The following is a 17,244-nucleotide window of genomic DNA, read 5'->3' as shown; positions in this document are numbered from 1 at the left end:
TGCTCTTACTTCAACTCTCTATCCTTCCATTGCTTCTATTCCTTTCCTCCCTCTCCCTCATCCTTTCTTTTCTCTCAGCAACGTATTCACATACTTTTAGGTGCCAGACAACCTCCTAGGAATAGGAATACAAAATCAACAAATAAGACAAGCTTCATTCTTTCCCAGACTATATATTCTGGGTATGGTAACTGACTTTAAAATACAAAGAGTCTATAGACAAGACAATTACTGATTTAGTTAAGCTCAAACAAGAAAATTAAATAGAACAAACGTCAAATCTCTCTGTGGTCTGAAGCTGATACCTGAAATAAGCAAAGGAGCTCTCCCTAAGGCAGAGAGATTGTTATGACAACAGAACATAATTCCATAAAGTGGGAATGCAGTAAGCAAGGGGGCAGCAGAATTTATTTCTTTCCCAAGTTGAGAGTGCTGCTCAGAGCATTCTTATCAGGAATAAGCAAGATACATAAAGGATTTTGTTTCTTTTTTCCTTATTGAAAATATTCTAGCATCAAGAATCTGATGACAGTAGTCTATGGACAACTGTCTTCTCTGTGAAGATCATGAAGGTGGCAGCATTGGATAGCCTGGGAGGGAGGATTCACTACCATGGCCTTGACCACTCTAGCTATAGGTCTAATGTTTCCTGGATTGGCCAGCATCTTGGGATAAATGAAATGGAGGATAAGCCCACCTAAGTGGTAATATCCACCAGTACAGAGCCAGTATTTCATGTCCCAGGAATACTGTGGGTGTTACTTTATGAAGTCTTGGGCAGACCAATCAAGTATGGAGTCAATGTTTCAGGCACTCTTTCAGAAGCACGTTAGTCTTATATAAGGAGTCTGCTCATTAGTGTAATTTTCTTTATGGTACTAGAATTTTAAATGTCTGGTCAAAATTAGTGAACCATCCTAATAATTTTGAGGCATGGCATACATTTGTTAAAAATACATGTACCTACTAAAACTCCCACCACCAGTTTATTCACCAAGCACAATCCTGCATATTATTGGTGTTTAACATTATATTCACTTATTTGGTATGGTAAGAAGTTGCTATCTCTTTTCTTTCAGTGTGGATGCTGTGACAGTCAGAGGCTCACTGCGTGAATTTCAAGAACTTGCCAAGGAGTGCAATCAGCTGAGGAATTCAAGCAAGCCCCTCTCTTGTCAGTCAGTGACTGGGCATGGTGGGTGTGATACAGCCTGGCCCCTTTTCTGCAACATGGGACTCCTAAGGGTCATTTTTGCTCCAAGAATCCCCATGGGTTTGGCCAAGATGTTGTCAGACTCACATTACTTTATCCTGCTTCTTCTTCTGTCCTTGCTTGTGCAGCAGATCTGCATCTGATATGGGGGACTTCTCTGCACAGGCTTTTTCCTACCTCCTTTATCTTTCGTAGACATAAATCCCCAATAAGAATAAGTCACTTGTACTGCTAACTCTGTCTCAGCATCTATTTCACAGATTACTTAAGTGATACACATCTTTTGGTCACCAGAAAGTGTATGAAATTCCATATGTTCACAAAATTAAAAGTCCAAATGTTCCGTGCTCTCTGTCCATTTTTTTCTATATTTTTCTAATAGAAAATTTTTAAACAGTGTTCTCCATCTGTTTCTGTGTGGCTCTAATTCTCTCTCTCTCTCTCTCTCTCTCTCTCTCTCTCTCTCTCTCACACACACACACACACACACACATACATTCATATCAGTTTCAGAAAAGACAAAGAAAGAAAGGGTCTCAAAGAATCAAATTTATAATCTATGGGAACAATTAAATACTTTCCACTTTCATTTGAACACATGCAAGTATAATTATTCAGATATTTACACCAAACTTTTTAGATTTCAATCATATATATGTCAGTTTCAGCTATAGAATACAGGCTTACTCTTTGCTGATTACCAACTTTTTGTGACTGCTTTAGTTAAAACTGCAACCTTACTCACCCAACATTTATTAAGCAACTACTATGTGAATTATTCAAGCATAATTTCTCTCCATAACATTATACATGATAGTGCTGGGATAAATCATCTTCTAAAATATAAATCAGATACTTTTGTATGTTTCATATTGTAAATTATAAAGTTAAAATTGTGTGTTTAGATACTGTTTATGCTGAGTAAAGATGTAATATTAGATATGACTGACAATATTTAATTAAAGAAATGGAGATATATATTTCTGCATGTATGTGTATATATATATACACATACACATATAGATGTACTTATATATCAATAAAGCCTAAAATTGCCCAAATCTTCTAACTAGCAGGGAGGGGACTTTAATTATCTACATATCACCATGATTTATTCTTAAGATATAAATTATTTAAATGGAATCACCGTGCTCCCTTTATTTATGTTGAAAGAAAAATCTGTCTTCCAAAAGGGATTGTGAGATATTTGCAAGCTCAGATCAGCCTCTATGTTTTTTTTTTTTTTCTCCCTATGTTTAATTCAGTGCCTGACACATAGTGAATGCTCAAAAGAAATCTGCTGGATTAACATCTATATTATAGTCAGAAGGATGAACAAAAAGACTCAGTGAACAAACAGCCAAGGAGGGAAGAAGAACACTATTCAACTGCACTTAGGCAATTAGCACACTGCTGTCTTAAGAAGCCCCTGTGCCATAATTATTGACTATGAAAGGTGAAGTCAAGTTCAAAGAAATCAGACAGTAGCTTTGAAATTAGGGACCTGGAGGCAATTCCTAAGTCTGCTCCCAACTCTGCCACTCTAACTTTGACCAAGTAATAGGACATCTCCAGACTTCCTTTTCTCTTAAAACCTGGAGCTGACTGCTTGCTCTGCCACTTCTCCAGGGTGATCCAGGGGCCCAATGAGATAGAATTTATGACATGTTTCCTTCCTGGCTGAGGAAGAATATATAATCAATCATACCTGCAATTAATGCACTTTACAAGAGTGCCTTACTGTTTCCAAATCTAAGTTCAATTTTAAGCCATGACCTACTTATGAATAAATGTACTTTTTCTTACTTTTAAATGCATGAGGATTTTACTCCTTGAATTTAAAAAAAAAGCACAGAGAAACTTTAAATTTTTAATTTAATTAATAATTGACTTAATGGCAAGTCATGGCGACTTATCTCAATAATGCTAAAATTAAATAAATAATATATGGGCAGGTGTGTGTGCACATACCATATATTGAATTTTTCTATTTGGAAAATTTGATGGGCTGACAGATCTGGCTCTGTGGGAGTGTTATAGGCCAGACTCTAAGGGAAATGACTAAACAGACTCCATTTTGCTCTAAGACTCCATATTACGTAGGAAATAAGCTTCTCCCGTGGGAACACCCTGCCTCTGTACCCATCAACAATTGCTTAGCTTCTCCCATGGGAACAACCTGCCTCTGTACCCATCATTGGTTACTTAGCGTGACATGTTTAGCAATACAAAATGACAATTCTCATGTAATGAAAAGTTGCTCTCTTTTGATTCCTATTGGTCCTAAACAATGTACCATGTGAACAGTGATTGTGTGGATGTTAGTAAACATTTTTTAGTTTGTACTTAAGTAAGGCTCATTTTGACCCACTTCCCCCTCTGTTGATGATCTCATGATGTTAGTTTGTGATTTTGAATCATAGCAACAGACACTTATGATTGATGTGATTTTTGGTATAAGAACCCCTATAACCCTATGGTTGGGGCTGTTCTCCCAATAGCCATTTTTGGGGGCATTGTGTGAGACAGTCAGCTGGCTAGCTTAATAAAGACTCTCAAATTTGGATTTCTCAGTGGTGATTGGTCTGTTTTAAAGTTGCACCTCATAACAGAAATTTGTAGACAAAACCACCAGACACAAAAGAAAAACACAAAAAGGTACTGGTTTTAATACTTCTTATTAAAAATCATTTTTAAGAATAATGTTGTTATTAATAATTTTGAAACATGCTACAACAAAATACCACAGGATTTAAGAGCTATTTTCTTAATATATTGTTAAATTTAAAAAATTGGAAAAATACCTCTTCAGGTACAAAAATCTATTGTTTTTATGAAGTTATTTACCTAAACAGATGTTTACATGTTTTTATTCTTATTTGTTTGTTTTTAGAATAACTTACATCATCGTTTATAAAAGTCGTACCAACTCAGAGTACTGGCTGTAATTAATATTGAATAGAAAATACACTCATAAGAACTCTAAAGGGTACACATCAGTATTCTATTTTACAAATGAGGACTCTAATGGCAAAGGTAATAACATCTAACATACATTGAATGATTTCCCTGTGCCATGTGCTGCATGTGTATATTTATTGCTTTATCTTATCTTCATTCTAACACTAGGAGGTAGGTTCCATGCCCATTTTATAGATGTGTGACTTGAAACTTAAGAAGTAACTTAACAAGTACCATACAGCCTATGAATGACTGAAACTATATTTACACCACTCTGATGCATAACTTCCTTTTACCTCTTATTCCAGCAAGAAAAATCATGTCAGAACATCTTTGAAATAGGTGGTGTTCTGCAAAGACTCTGCCATTTGTTTTCATCAGTATCAAAATGGTTGTAAGATGTACTGCAGACCTCACAGTGCACTTTCAAATAGTATGAGTACAGGTGATGACATATTTAACCAGAATATTTCATAATCCAAATCCCAAGAAAAGTGTTTCCCTGAAGCACAAACATGGTAAATAGAATTAAAAATGTAGGCCACAAACCTGTTTCAGGCTCAATGGAAAAATAAGGCTGCCCTTCCAAGATACTATAAACCAGCTTTGCACTGTTACCATAAACTGGGTCATCAGCATCTGTAGCTGTTACATTAGTGACAGACGTACCTAATAAAAACGAGAAGAAAAAAAAAGTGATAATTAGCACATTATTCTTTGCCAAGAACTAAATTTCACCCAGCATATCATACAGAAATCCATGTGTGGGAATAAAGAAGGAAAGAAATCTCTTTCAAAAAGAGGAGATAAACTGCTGTGTTCTAACTTCAACAACACTCAAGTCTTTTAAAGGCAATGGTACTGGCTAGGCTGGAGTACTATACAAAGAGGGCCCTTTCAGCATCTGTATTATTTCAGATTCCTTTGTAGTTTTCATTTTAAAAATACCTATTAGATTCATGTTGGCTTGGAGAATATGCAAAGGAATCATATCAAAGGAATTTGAAACATAAGGTTAATAATCTAATATAGCATGTAGCATTTAAGTTTTGCAAAAACACAACTGAAAGTACCTGGAAAAAAATTGGCTGCTGAAGAAGCTGTACAGAAATATCAAAGGAATATTTTATTCCATCGTATTTAATTCCTCAGAATATAAAATTAGATTGGTACTACCAATTAATCAGCATGCTTAGATAATTAGGCCTATAGATAATAGAATCAAAATCTTTTTTTTCCACATTAATCTTCTTCTTTTTATTCATTTATTCATTCAACAATGGAACACATGTCTTGCCTGAACTGGAGTATATATTTTAAGACAAAACATCTACACTCAAGAAGCTTACAGTTTGGTGGTGGGAAGGAAAAGAAGGAAACAGACAAATTTGGGTAGAAATTGAGATGACTATAATAACACAGGCAGGCTGGTCAAGGACAGGTTGCTAAGACAGGATGCAGCTGAGTTAAATTATTGAAGGCAAGTTAATTTTAACGAGGAGTATGGTAGGGAAGGAGTCCCCCAAAATGTGTCAAGCACAGTAAAGGCAAAGTAGTGAGCATGGGACATTTTGGGAATTTCTGAACATTGGGATAACTTGGAGAAGTCTGGAGTGATCACAAGAATCATGGTTTACGTGCACAGGGCCAACGCCTTTCTCCCCTGTGTCAGAATCATGATTTTGAATACACATTTACTATCTGTACACAAGTTTGAGTGAATAAGGTATCTGAGGATTTAAAGAATGGTAGGTGTAAGAGAGCACTTTCTTGGAAAACAGATGCTGAGATAGATTTCTTGCAGAAATTTCTATTGGACAGTGCTCTGCATCCATCTGTGTGGGAACTGTGAGGTGGTTGCAGGATCTGATGGATAGCCTAGGGTTGTGAACTTTCCACATTCCCAGCACCTGGGGAAGTGTTTCAATCCTAAAGGAGATACAGTGTGTATATGAGTAGCACACCTCAGTGATATCTGAAAAATGTAAGGTCTTGCAATATCTTGCCAATCAAAATCCTTTTGAAAACGTTTGAATTGCAGTCACTATTCAAGTAAATGTAATGATATTTTTGAGCATTCAATAACCCTATAAAATTGAAATTTCTACTTGGAATGATGATGTTGAGATTCTACAAAATATACAGTTAACAAGAAATTGCACTGAATGCCTCTTGTGTAGCACACTCCACCATACACTGGGAATAATATATATCCACACCACATATGTGTGCATACACGCATAACACACGTGTCTAAATCAAAACTCATCAATCTTGCTAGCAAAAACGAACATATAAAAGCACAATTATTTGTAGTGATTTGAGAATTACAGAGGATGTAGAAGAGTTGGAGGCAAAACCTTCCAGGTGAAAGAAAGATAACAAGAAAAAAAGGTGGTGAGAGGAAAAATCAGTTATCAAAGCGAAGGGTGGAGATTTGAGCTAAAGCAACATTTGAGCATCGGAATGGAGAGCACTGGTTTCACTGTTATGAAGCAGCAGAGGGGATATTTCAAGTAAAGATCAGTCCTATGTTTGGGGGCCACTCCTGCTGTTAGTGCTCCCGGATTTAATTGGAGATAAACAGAGAAAATTAGGAGACCTGCTAGACTGCACCTGTAATACCAGCAATTTGAAAAGCTGAGGCAGGGGCAAGTTTGAGAGGTCAGCCTCAGTGACTTAGCAAGATCCTATCTCAAAATAAAAAATGAAAAGGAATGTGGACATAACTCAGTCATGAAGTACCTCAAGTTCAATTAGCATTATGATAAATTAATTAATGAATGAATTAATTAAATACAAGAAGTAAGAAGGTCTGGTGGTGTACTCAGTGACAAAGCACCCCTAAGTTCAATCCCCTCCTCAGATTTGTTTTTTAAACTAGGAGAACTAATTACAGGTTTACAGCAGAAGTCTACTTTAAGTAGTGACAAAACATTAACACTGGGAAATGACGATAAAAACAGATACCTGTGCTAATTTCCATGGTTTGATCCTTGTACTAATATGCTCCACTGAAGGTAGAATAAGGGGTGCTTGGGTTTGAATGTGTTGCATACAAAATTCAGGAGGTGCTGATGTGATAGTATTGAGAGAGATGTGATAGTACTAAGAGGCGATTAGGCCACTAGAGTCCTTGACTTGTTAATGGGATTCAGTGTCCTCAGACACTACTGGATGGTGGGGAACTCATCTCTCTTGCCAGTCCACTTTCTGCCATGAGAGAGCATAATGTGTCTTCACTCCAGAGGATGAAGTAAGAAGGTCCTCACCAAATGCCAGCACCTTGATGTTGGACTACCCATTGTCTCCAAATACGAGAAAATAAATGTTTGTCCTTCATAAGTTTATCCACTCCCCACCATTCCATTACAGCACCAAGACATGAACTAAGAAGGGGTATACAGTAACTATTTTTCCAACTTTTCTATGGGTCTAAAATTAGTTCAAAAATGTTAAAGAAAAAGAACAAATAGCAAGAAAAAGATTCAAGAGTTAATGAACAGGCTGTTGAAGTTCTGAGATTCATGAGGAAGGGGGAACTCTTCTGTGCAGAAGACCCTGGGAGGAGTTCATTTTCTTGACTGTCTAGTGGGTTTCATTTGCCTTTCTTTTTTATGGCAGTACTGGAAATTGTACCCAGAACTCCGTACATGCTAGGAACACACTCTGCCACTGAGCTATATCCCCAGCCCTTTTTAGTTTATTTTGAGACAGTGTGTTGTTAAGTTGTTGAGGCTGACCTCTAATTTGTGATTCTCCCACTTCAGCCTCCCAAGTAGCTGGGATTGTGGGACACTGATTTTTTAAAGAACAGTTTCCATTCTTCCATTATGAAGTAATACATTATTAAATTAAATAAAATAAGTTTAGTACCGAATATGAGGTTACATTAATGAGTCCAGGCATTCAATCCTAGTCCCTGCCTAAGCCCTGAAAAGAGAAATGAACAGTCAAAAATTTCTATCATGACCAACACTACCTTTTAAATGAGGGAGTGTCTTCTTAGACAAAAATGAAACAAACAAAACAAATAATTCAAATATTTTCTGAAGGGTATCATAATGGTATAAATCTGTGGGATAGGTGTGTTTGGGCAGAGCAGTGTAGAGTTAATGGTTTTACATAAAAAAATGTAAAATGGTTCATACTTGTTCTGAAACACTTAATCTTTTTTACCTGAGTCTTAGAATAAAATCTACAATATATATATATATATATATATATATGTGTTATTTTTAGAGGTAAACAAAATAATATATGTTAGTTCCTAGTACAAAAATTGTCACATGCTAAGCCTATGAGCAACAACTTTGCCTCTAGATCAGACTCTAGCTTCGGACAATAGATCCCTGGGGTCCTTTCCCACAATAAGATGGAGACACTGAGAGAGTGTTTTCAAAAATCTTCTCAGGTAATTACACGGTAAAGCCACCATTCGACACACATGTTGTAGGCATTCAACTTTTAAAAAAATGTTTTCACCTCTTCTCCCTAGAGACATTAATTTCTATCATGATTACTTTGGGAAGATTCTTATTCAGACTTGTTTGTAAAGTGAAGCATTGTTAAATCATTCACACTGCAGAAAGAAACATGAAGGCCTTTTCTTGTTAAATGGAAGATGAGAATACTTTCTGGGGAGTTTACTATCGCAATGCTGATGATAATCATTTAATCATTTCCATTTTTGCGCTTATTGTAACGTGATCGTATCCTATCATAAGAGGCATCCCATCATATTACTGGCTCAGGAGTAAAGGGCCAAGTTTCTATCATTTAAATGCTCTGTGATTCAGCTTTTTCAAAGGCAAAGATGATCATTTTTATTATGCAAACCTCAAACTTTTTTGTGAAGATCAAATGAGGTTACAGGAAGCTTATGGGAGTGACTGAGAGAATAAATTTGGAGTCAAAATGCCTTGAATATGTGTTTCATATTCCATCTCCAAATTTTACTAATTGTTTGTACTTGACTAAATAACAAAACTTTTCCAATCTTTGGTTCCATAATTTGTGAAAAGGAAGGTGGCAGTTGTCATGACAGAGATTTGTTGAGATGATTAAATGCAATTATTAATGCAAAGAATACTGAAGTTATTGATATGATGCTATTAAGAACTTACTGTCATTCTTGTGATAAGTACATTATATGTTTACACAGATGAAACTGAATAATAAACTCGACTTTTAAGTTTGAAGTGATGGTAGATGTTTTAATTTATAATTGTCATTTTTGCATAATAGCTTTAAGAGTAATAAATTTCCATATATTTGAGGGAAAACCACACAAAAAGGAGCCTTGCAAATATTACAATAAGAAGGTTAGATAGGAGGAATAAGTTTTGGTGTTCTGTAGCACAATATTTTTCATGAGAAAAATTTAAGATTAATCCCCCTGAGTTGATCCTTTCCGAAGAGATACACAAATCAAAAGTCACAATCTCACAATCTACCTCATAAATATGTACAAATATATGTCAATGAAAAGTGCTTTTTAAGAAAGCGATTTAATTAGTAAAACTGCCCAAAAGTAAGCACAGCAAGACACATAGTCTTACATTCTTCTCTCCCATGTATTTCACAGGATTTTCTTCTTTGGGATAAAATGAATCCAGGCTGAAAAATTAGAAGTATTTAACATAGTAAACATCAGGCACACCATTAGTACCAAGTTGCTTGATGTTATTTGGATGGATGGTATTCACAGGAATGTCACCTGTCCCACCCAAGCAAATCTCACACAAGTGCCAAGATGAGCTACTGGGCTGGGCCCCACCACAGGCTCTAACGGTTTGGATATGAAGTATCACACAAAGGCTCATGCATGAGACACTGTAAGAATTTTCAGCAGTGAAATGAACCCAAGTATGAGAGGCGTGACCTAATTGGTGTATTCATTCACTGATATGGATTAACTGTGTGGTAATTTTAGGCAGGTAGATTGTGATTGGAGGATATAGGTCACTGATAGTGTGCCTTTGGAATATATATTTTGACCCTGGTAAGCAGAGTTCTCTCTCTACTTCCTGTTGCCATGTTTTGAGCAGCCTTCCTCCACCACACCTTTCTGTCATGATGTTCTGCCTGACCTTGAGCACAGAGCAATGGAGTCGGCTGATCATGAACTCTGAAACGGTATGTCAAAATAAACTTTTCCTCCTCTACATTGTTTTCGTCATGTCTTTGGTCACAGAGATGGAAAAGCTGACTAAAACAAGGGCTAAGGCAAGCTTTTATCCACCTACTCATCTGGGATACACTGCCTGACGTCTGGCTTCCTAGAAATCCACGCCCTTCAACTTCAGGCATCTGGAAATGAAAAGGCAGCACTCCTTTCTGTCAAGGATGATATTTCTCCTAAGAGTGATTCAAGACTGTTGATGCACCTGTACACTGGAATAGATGTGTGTGGAGGTTTTGTGGAAGCATTTGTCAAGTGATTACCCGTAAAGGGGGAAATGGATGCTTTGAGGTTAATCTTGCAGCAGAAAACATTTCTAGTCAAGCTGCAGCATAGGCTTCTCCATGGAAATGCATGCAGAATGCAGACCGCGGAGGTAAATTGAAAAGTGTAAACGTTGCAGGATAATGTTTCTTCAGAGCAGCAACTGTTGGTGTGTGATAAATAAGACCCTGAGTAATACCCAGGAAATATAACAACCAGAATTCTTTGTTTGTGTTTTCATTTGGAACTGTTTTTGTCCCTTTGTCGAGGATACAAGAGACTCATTTAGCTAGTGACTATAAATTTGACACTGTGCCATTTCTCCAAGAAAGCCCCTATTATAATCCAACTTGATGCTGATCCTAATTATAATAATATAGCTGTTGTATTTCCAGCTGTTGTCAACAAAAATGATCCCTGTCACCACAATTCAGTCTGCTAGTATCAAGTCAAGTATGAATACGTCAATTCCAAGGTGAATTCTCCTTTAAACAAACCCATTTTTCTGCATTTCATTTCTTGTTTAAATGGAATCTGTCAATATGCTGCTTGGATTTTAATTAACAACAGAGGATCTACAATATCTTTTGCCTCTTGCCACACCTGAAAGTTTCCTCCCATTAATGGCAAGACTCATATTTTCCTCCAATCCTGACAGCAAACACTACAAGCAAAATTAACCATCAAAGATGTTCCTCTTCAGATTAGAGATTCCAGTTTGCTGACAAACTAAGATGAAAGGCCTTCGGGAAAATAAGATGTTGGGGTTTGGGTAGTGCAGCTCTGTTAGCTAGGCTATACTTTTTTTATGAGCCAGTCAGCACACCGATTGTGCACATTATTCAGAAAGAAAAATGCTGGAGCTGACACCCCGAGCCGGAAACAAAGGTTTGGTGCAGCGTGAAAATGTGCACACTGGAAAAGCTAAAACTATAATGATGAAAAGAACACCAACCCCATTTGCAAGGAGTCGTTTGCAATCCATTTTTTAGAGACTAAGCATTCTAAGAGCAGGTGGGAAAATAAAGCTCGACTTTTACAATAGCTGAAATTCAGGAAAGCCTGCAATCTCTGTCCCCAACTGTTATCTTCAAACTTTTGATTTGAACTTCTAGCTCCTCTGTTCCAAGTTCAGTATGTACAATGCATGGGCAGAATGTCTGGCATTGTCACCTGAAAATGATTTACCTGAACATTTAATCAACCCAAGTATCACGGCTCTAACAGGACATAGGAATGATGCAACTCCATTATTTTCATTGTTTAATAAAACTAAACGTTCACCCCAACTTTTCTCATCCCCCTTATTAATTCTTCCAAGTTCAGTGCAACACAATAGGTAATGGGACACTGGTATTGCCATGACAACCTGTTTTTGGTTGCTGTTGTGTAGTCCAACAATAATTTCATAGGACCTGTATAACTTGTTGACATTTAAATTAACACTTACTAGAAGCTGAAGCTGGATGTTTACAATGTGTTGTACCAAATTCATTACTTTTTAGTTTTATAAACAATGCTTTTGGATACTTTATTACATGACTGGCATGTATTTCTGTAGGTTTTGTGTTGGTTTATTTCTTACTTCTTCAGTTACAACAGAACACAATCCTTCTGTGATTAAGGAAAAAGCTTAGAAATACATGCAGGCAGCTCATGCATTTTCCTTTCCATCTCTCTAGCTGAAACTGTGGCCTCCACATTCATTTCTTCAGATGGGGCATCAAACAAATTTTCCCAGTGGGAAACATGGCCTAAATCCTACCAGTATTTTTCAGTTTTGCTTCTTAATTATAGAAGACACATGCCAAATATCCAAACCTCCAAGGGACGCCTTAGGGGGTCTTTACATAATGATGAGGATTATACATGGATCAGTAAAAATTAGGACCTTTTAAAATTTAACCCTATGCTTGGAGATTCCATCCCCAGCCATGTGCTGGGGAAAATAAATAGTGAGCCACTCCAACTGACCGTTGAACTGCAAGCTGGAAGACAGGAGTTCTGCTTCCTTCCAGCAACTTCTAGTCTGAATTTACTCTTGCTTAAGGAGGAAAATCATGCAAAATGATAGTAGAATAGCCCCTTCTGTTTTGTAGGTGATCAATCTTTCCACTAAAAAGAGTCAACGGAATAAGAAGCAGAGGCAGTGTGTACTCATTATTTCACTTCAGAACATTTTAAGACATATACCACACAATGAGGACCTCAATGATCAGTTCCCCTTTTATCTTTTTTTTGCGAAGACCTAACCATTGCTCACTGGGTGTTCTCTTCCCATGCCAACTCTCTGCTGGTAGTGAAACATTGCTGCCAAATTCCACATGCTCCAAATTGAATTTATTATGGGAACAGGGACAGATTCTTAACAGCAGTCACGTGGAGGGACAACACAAAAATGCATCCTGTCACTTTTCTGGCTTCATGATTTGGAACATAAACTGGGGAAATAACACTAGAGATCTAAACAGTTGTGTAACTTAATGAAACACCCATATGCACTTAACATTGTGTTTTCAGAATGAGCCTGAAACTTTCAGAAACAATTAAAATACTTCAGAAAATGCAGTCGAGCACACAGATGTATTCTATTCACCCATGCATCATTCCAGTGAACATCTGTAATGTGCATTGGGTGAGAGAAATGGAAAATACTATATGAAAATGTGTGACTGTAAAATATCACTCATGTTTACTACGCACAGGAGGAAAGTATCTTCTGCAGCCCTCAGGAACAATGCTAGGACGGTGGCCTGCAAACTGATAATGAGGATGATTGGAGACCTGGTTGTGAAAACTAATAAGTTTCCTGTTTTACAGTTCTGTGTGCATAAATAAACCCTTTCAGAATCGAGAGGACTCTTTTCTAACACTCCCAGAAAAAAAAAAAAAAAATAGGTATTTTCTTTGCATGGACTGCCTACTCCCAGCAATCCTAGGGCATCTGTTACCCATGGAATGAAATCCTATAAATACTTGAGAACTAAACTAGCATCATCTCTGCTTTAGACTGGCAGCTATATCAATCCTGACCTTGCAAAATTATTCTACCAGTGATACTGCAGGTGTCTCCTGTAATGTGTAAGGCCTGCAGTAGGTGGCAATTTCACTCATTCGGTTTTATTATATGAACTCATTCCTTTACTCACACTCCCAGGATGTCTACGTGCATAGCAGGGACAGTGTGCCACATATTGAGTTAGATGTGAAATGTACAAGAATGTGCAGGAGAGTTAGAGTTTCCGTTAGCAATCTATTCACCTGGCATCTCTTTATTATAGAAATCTGCAAACTTTTGTGGTAATTATTTTCAAGAAGGTAGAAAAATATAGTTTAAAAGAAACACACAGACACACACACATTCTATAATTATAATGTTGAAAGTTTCTGTTGATGTCATCTTATTAAAAGACCGAGGTCATATCTACATTCATGACTTGATACTCTTACAAAGCAAGAATTTTCCTCTTAAATCAGTGACTCAGTTTCCTAAAGTTAAATATGAGAATAGTACTATTTGCCTTATGTTCTTGAGGCTCCGTAAAGATAATATACCATTGGTCTTCCCTTGGTGAGGGACATTGATTGAGCCACGCTCCTGGGCTCTCTAGAATAGGCTACTTAATTTACATTTGATAAAGTATAGATTTAAGGCCAAGATGCATGAACATAAGACTATTTCCACTATAATGACTGATTACTTTTAGAATAGCTTTCTTTTCCAGTTAAAATCGAGGACATTTAGAAATTATGATAGCTTGTGTGATTGCTACCCCTTTCTAAAGGGAAAGACAGAACCTTATGACATTTCTCAAAGGTAGCAAAGGGAAGAGCCATTGAGTCAATGGAGCTACTGGGAAAAGAACAACTCAAATGAAACAGGTTTGATTTGACAGTCATTACAAGATCTATAGTAATGTAAATCTAAAATCTTTCAAAAAGATTTTTTAAAAGCATGTGTTTACTAACATGTACAACATATATGACTTTATAGTTGTTGCCATCCATGATGTAGCTAAAATGGAAGTAAATTGGGTCTCTCTCTCCTACATGAAAACTTCACTATTTTGGGATCTTTTTATGAAGATCCTGTTACACATCATGCCTTCTTTTTGAAACCAGGGAAACTAGCTAAAAGATTCTTGTTTTCTTGAAAGGCAGACTTGTGGGAAGAGAGAAAATTAAACAGCTACTGAATGACATGATAAAATGCTGTCGGTGAAACGGAAATACTGAAGAACCCAGGAGACGCAGATATACAGCTAAAACAAGGTTTTTGATATGAGGAGACATTGATATTGAAATTGGACAAGAGTATTACCTTGAAGAAAAAGCACAATCCTGGGAAATGTTCACAGGTGGAACTATAAATAGGAAAGAACCCCTATGCTTCAGGTTTATGACTTTGGAACTTATTTTAATAAAATGAAAAATTTTTAACAATTGTTTTGAATAGTCATTTTATAAAAATCACCCAGAACTCAAATTTTCCCAACTCTTTTCTTTACCCACACACTCAGTCAGGCAAGTCCATTCCTATGACTCTCCAACATATTCCCTAACCCAATCTGACACATATTCAAGTTGATTCCTGAGTTAAATCCTTCACTCTTCTGAACTATCAAAATGCTTTATTTGACTATCTCTGGGGGCCCCTTTCACTTTTACATATAAATTGCTCTGCATACAGGGTTTCCCTTTTTAGACTAAAAACTTCTTAGGAACAATTTCTCTCTTATTCTCTTGACTTTCCCCTGAGTCTCCCCCTCTAGAGTTACACTGTGCCTCTACAAAGTGTCCTCTTTACCTCATCCACATCATTATCATGACTCTATAGTGTCCGAGTTGTACGAGTGTTCAGAACAATGTCTGGCATGAAATATTCATTTAAGTTTGCAACAAGAACCTGGTATGATGATCTTCATTCACACAGAAAGGAATAAAGTCTTTGGTCAAATAGGACAAAGATGCTCCATAGCCATACCTTTTAAGCATGACACAAACATTAACATGTTTCTAAGTTTTACATACTGAGGTGGAGAGAATGACCTCATATTTTTTTATTTTTCCCCTTGTACCTCAGAATGTACCTTGCATATGTATAATTGTCCAATAAGTATATGCATAAAGTATGAATGAATTGGTTATTGTCTTCTGTAAGGCTTACTCAGAAATCAATGTAATAGGTTAATCTAGTAATATTTAGAGGTATATGTTGATTCTTTTGGTTTTTCTTTCTTTCATTTTAGATTTATTAGAGAATAAGGATTTTCTATATCTTGAAGAAGGTAGTCATGACCTTGTCTTTTTAAAGTTGGGCTCATTTTGTGGGTTTAAATGCAAGCTAGTATGATTGCAACCCCTTACATAAGCTCATAAAAACTTCCTGTAAAAGAAGCAATGAAAATTTTATTGGGAGGGGTTTAAAAATTATAATTTAAAGACCCTCCAAAGGCTAGGAAGAATGTCAAAGGTGATGACAGGCATAATCATGGGTCACCAGACTTTAAGATTCTGTATCAACATGTTTGTAGTCATGCCCAAGAAGGGTGTTATGGTTTAGATATGAGGTGTCCCCCAAAAGGGCAAGTGAGAGACAACATAAAAATATTCAGAATTGAAATGATTAGATTGTAAGAGTTTTAATCTATTTAGTGGTTAAATTCATTGATATGGATTAACTGGGTGGTAGCTGTAGATGAATGGGGTGTGGTAGGAGGAAGTAGGTAAGAGTGGGTGTACATTTGGGGTTCATAACTTGTCCTTGGTGAGTGGAGCTCTCTCTTTCTCTCTTTCTGCTTCCTGGTCACACTGAGTCCTGAGTTGCTTTCTTCTGCCATATACTTCTGCCATGATGTTCTGCCTCATCTTGGGCTTAGAGCTAGGGAGTCATTTAACCATGGACTGAACCTCTGAAACCATTAATCCAAATAAACTTTTCCTCCTCTACATTGTTCTTGTCAGTCCTTTGGATCACAGCAACAAGAATAAATTAAAAAAAAAAAAAAGGACTATAATGAAGGATAATCAGGAAGTGTCCAGGGTTGAACATTAAGCATTAAGGAGGAGTTTCCCATGGAGGAAGTAGTCACAAAGTAAACTGACACGCATAGTCAGCATGGGCTTGGTAGGAAACTATACTAGGAGGCTCCTGGAGGAAGTACATCAACAAGATCATTTCATAGTCAAGGCACTGGCAATAACCAGTGATGATGTGGGTGGTAGTGACTGGATGGATGGATGGACCTCCTTTCTTTTGTTGAGAATTTGATATCTAGTGTCCTTTTTCTATTATGGGAAAATCCTCCGTATTAGGACTTTCTGACCATGCTAGTTGTGACTGAGGAAGTTCTACTTAAACCAAAGACAATAAACTGAGGGTTAGCTTTCTTGATCCTGAATCACTTCTTGTTAGCTGCTTCATGGTCATTCCACAAGGAAGCTCTTAAGTCCCAATAGGAGAAAGGTCACAGACTCTTTCATGGATTGTGTATTTGGTTCTTCAAACCCTAACTCCCAATGGTAAAGTATTAGGAGGTAAAGCCTTTGTGAGGAAACTAGTCCACTATGGTGAAACCCTTATAAGAAAAAACATTCCTCACTTTCTTTTCTTTCTGTCATG

General features: G+C 36.9%; 1 protein-coding gene across 7 annotated transcripts in view; it reads right to left on the bottom strand.

Annotated features, from left to right (window-relative positions):
* Window positions 1-17,244, bottom strand: part of CDH8 (cadherin 8) — a 350,895-nt gene that overhangs the window by 178,419 nt on the left and 155,232 nt on the right. For 6 of the 7 annotated variants that reach the window (XM_079118016.1, XM_079118019.1, XM_079118022.1 and 3 more), the window contains exon 4: window positions 4,724-4,843. The exons of the other annotated variant lie outside the window; for it this stretch is intronic. In XM_079118016.1, the coding sequence (XP_078974142.1) occupies window positions 4,724-4,843 (120 nt within the window). The remainder of the gene's footprint in view (window positions 1-4,723; window positions 4,844-17,244) is intronic. 7 annotated transcript variants of the gene reach the window in all.

Source organism: Sciurus vulgaris (assembly GCF_902686455.1).
Source record: "Sciurus vulgaris genome assembly, chromosome: 17".
Lineage (NCBI taxonomy): Eukaryota > Metazoa > Chordata > Mammalia > Rodentia > Sciuridae > Sciurus > Sciurus vulgaris.
The sequence above is the reverse complement of the archived record's forward strand: the minus strand, read 5'-3'. Positions and strand labels throughout refer to the sequence as shown.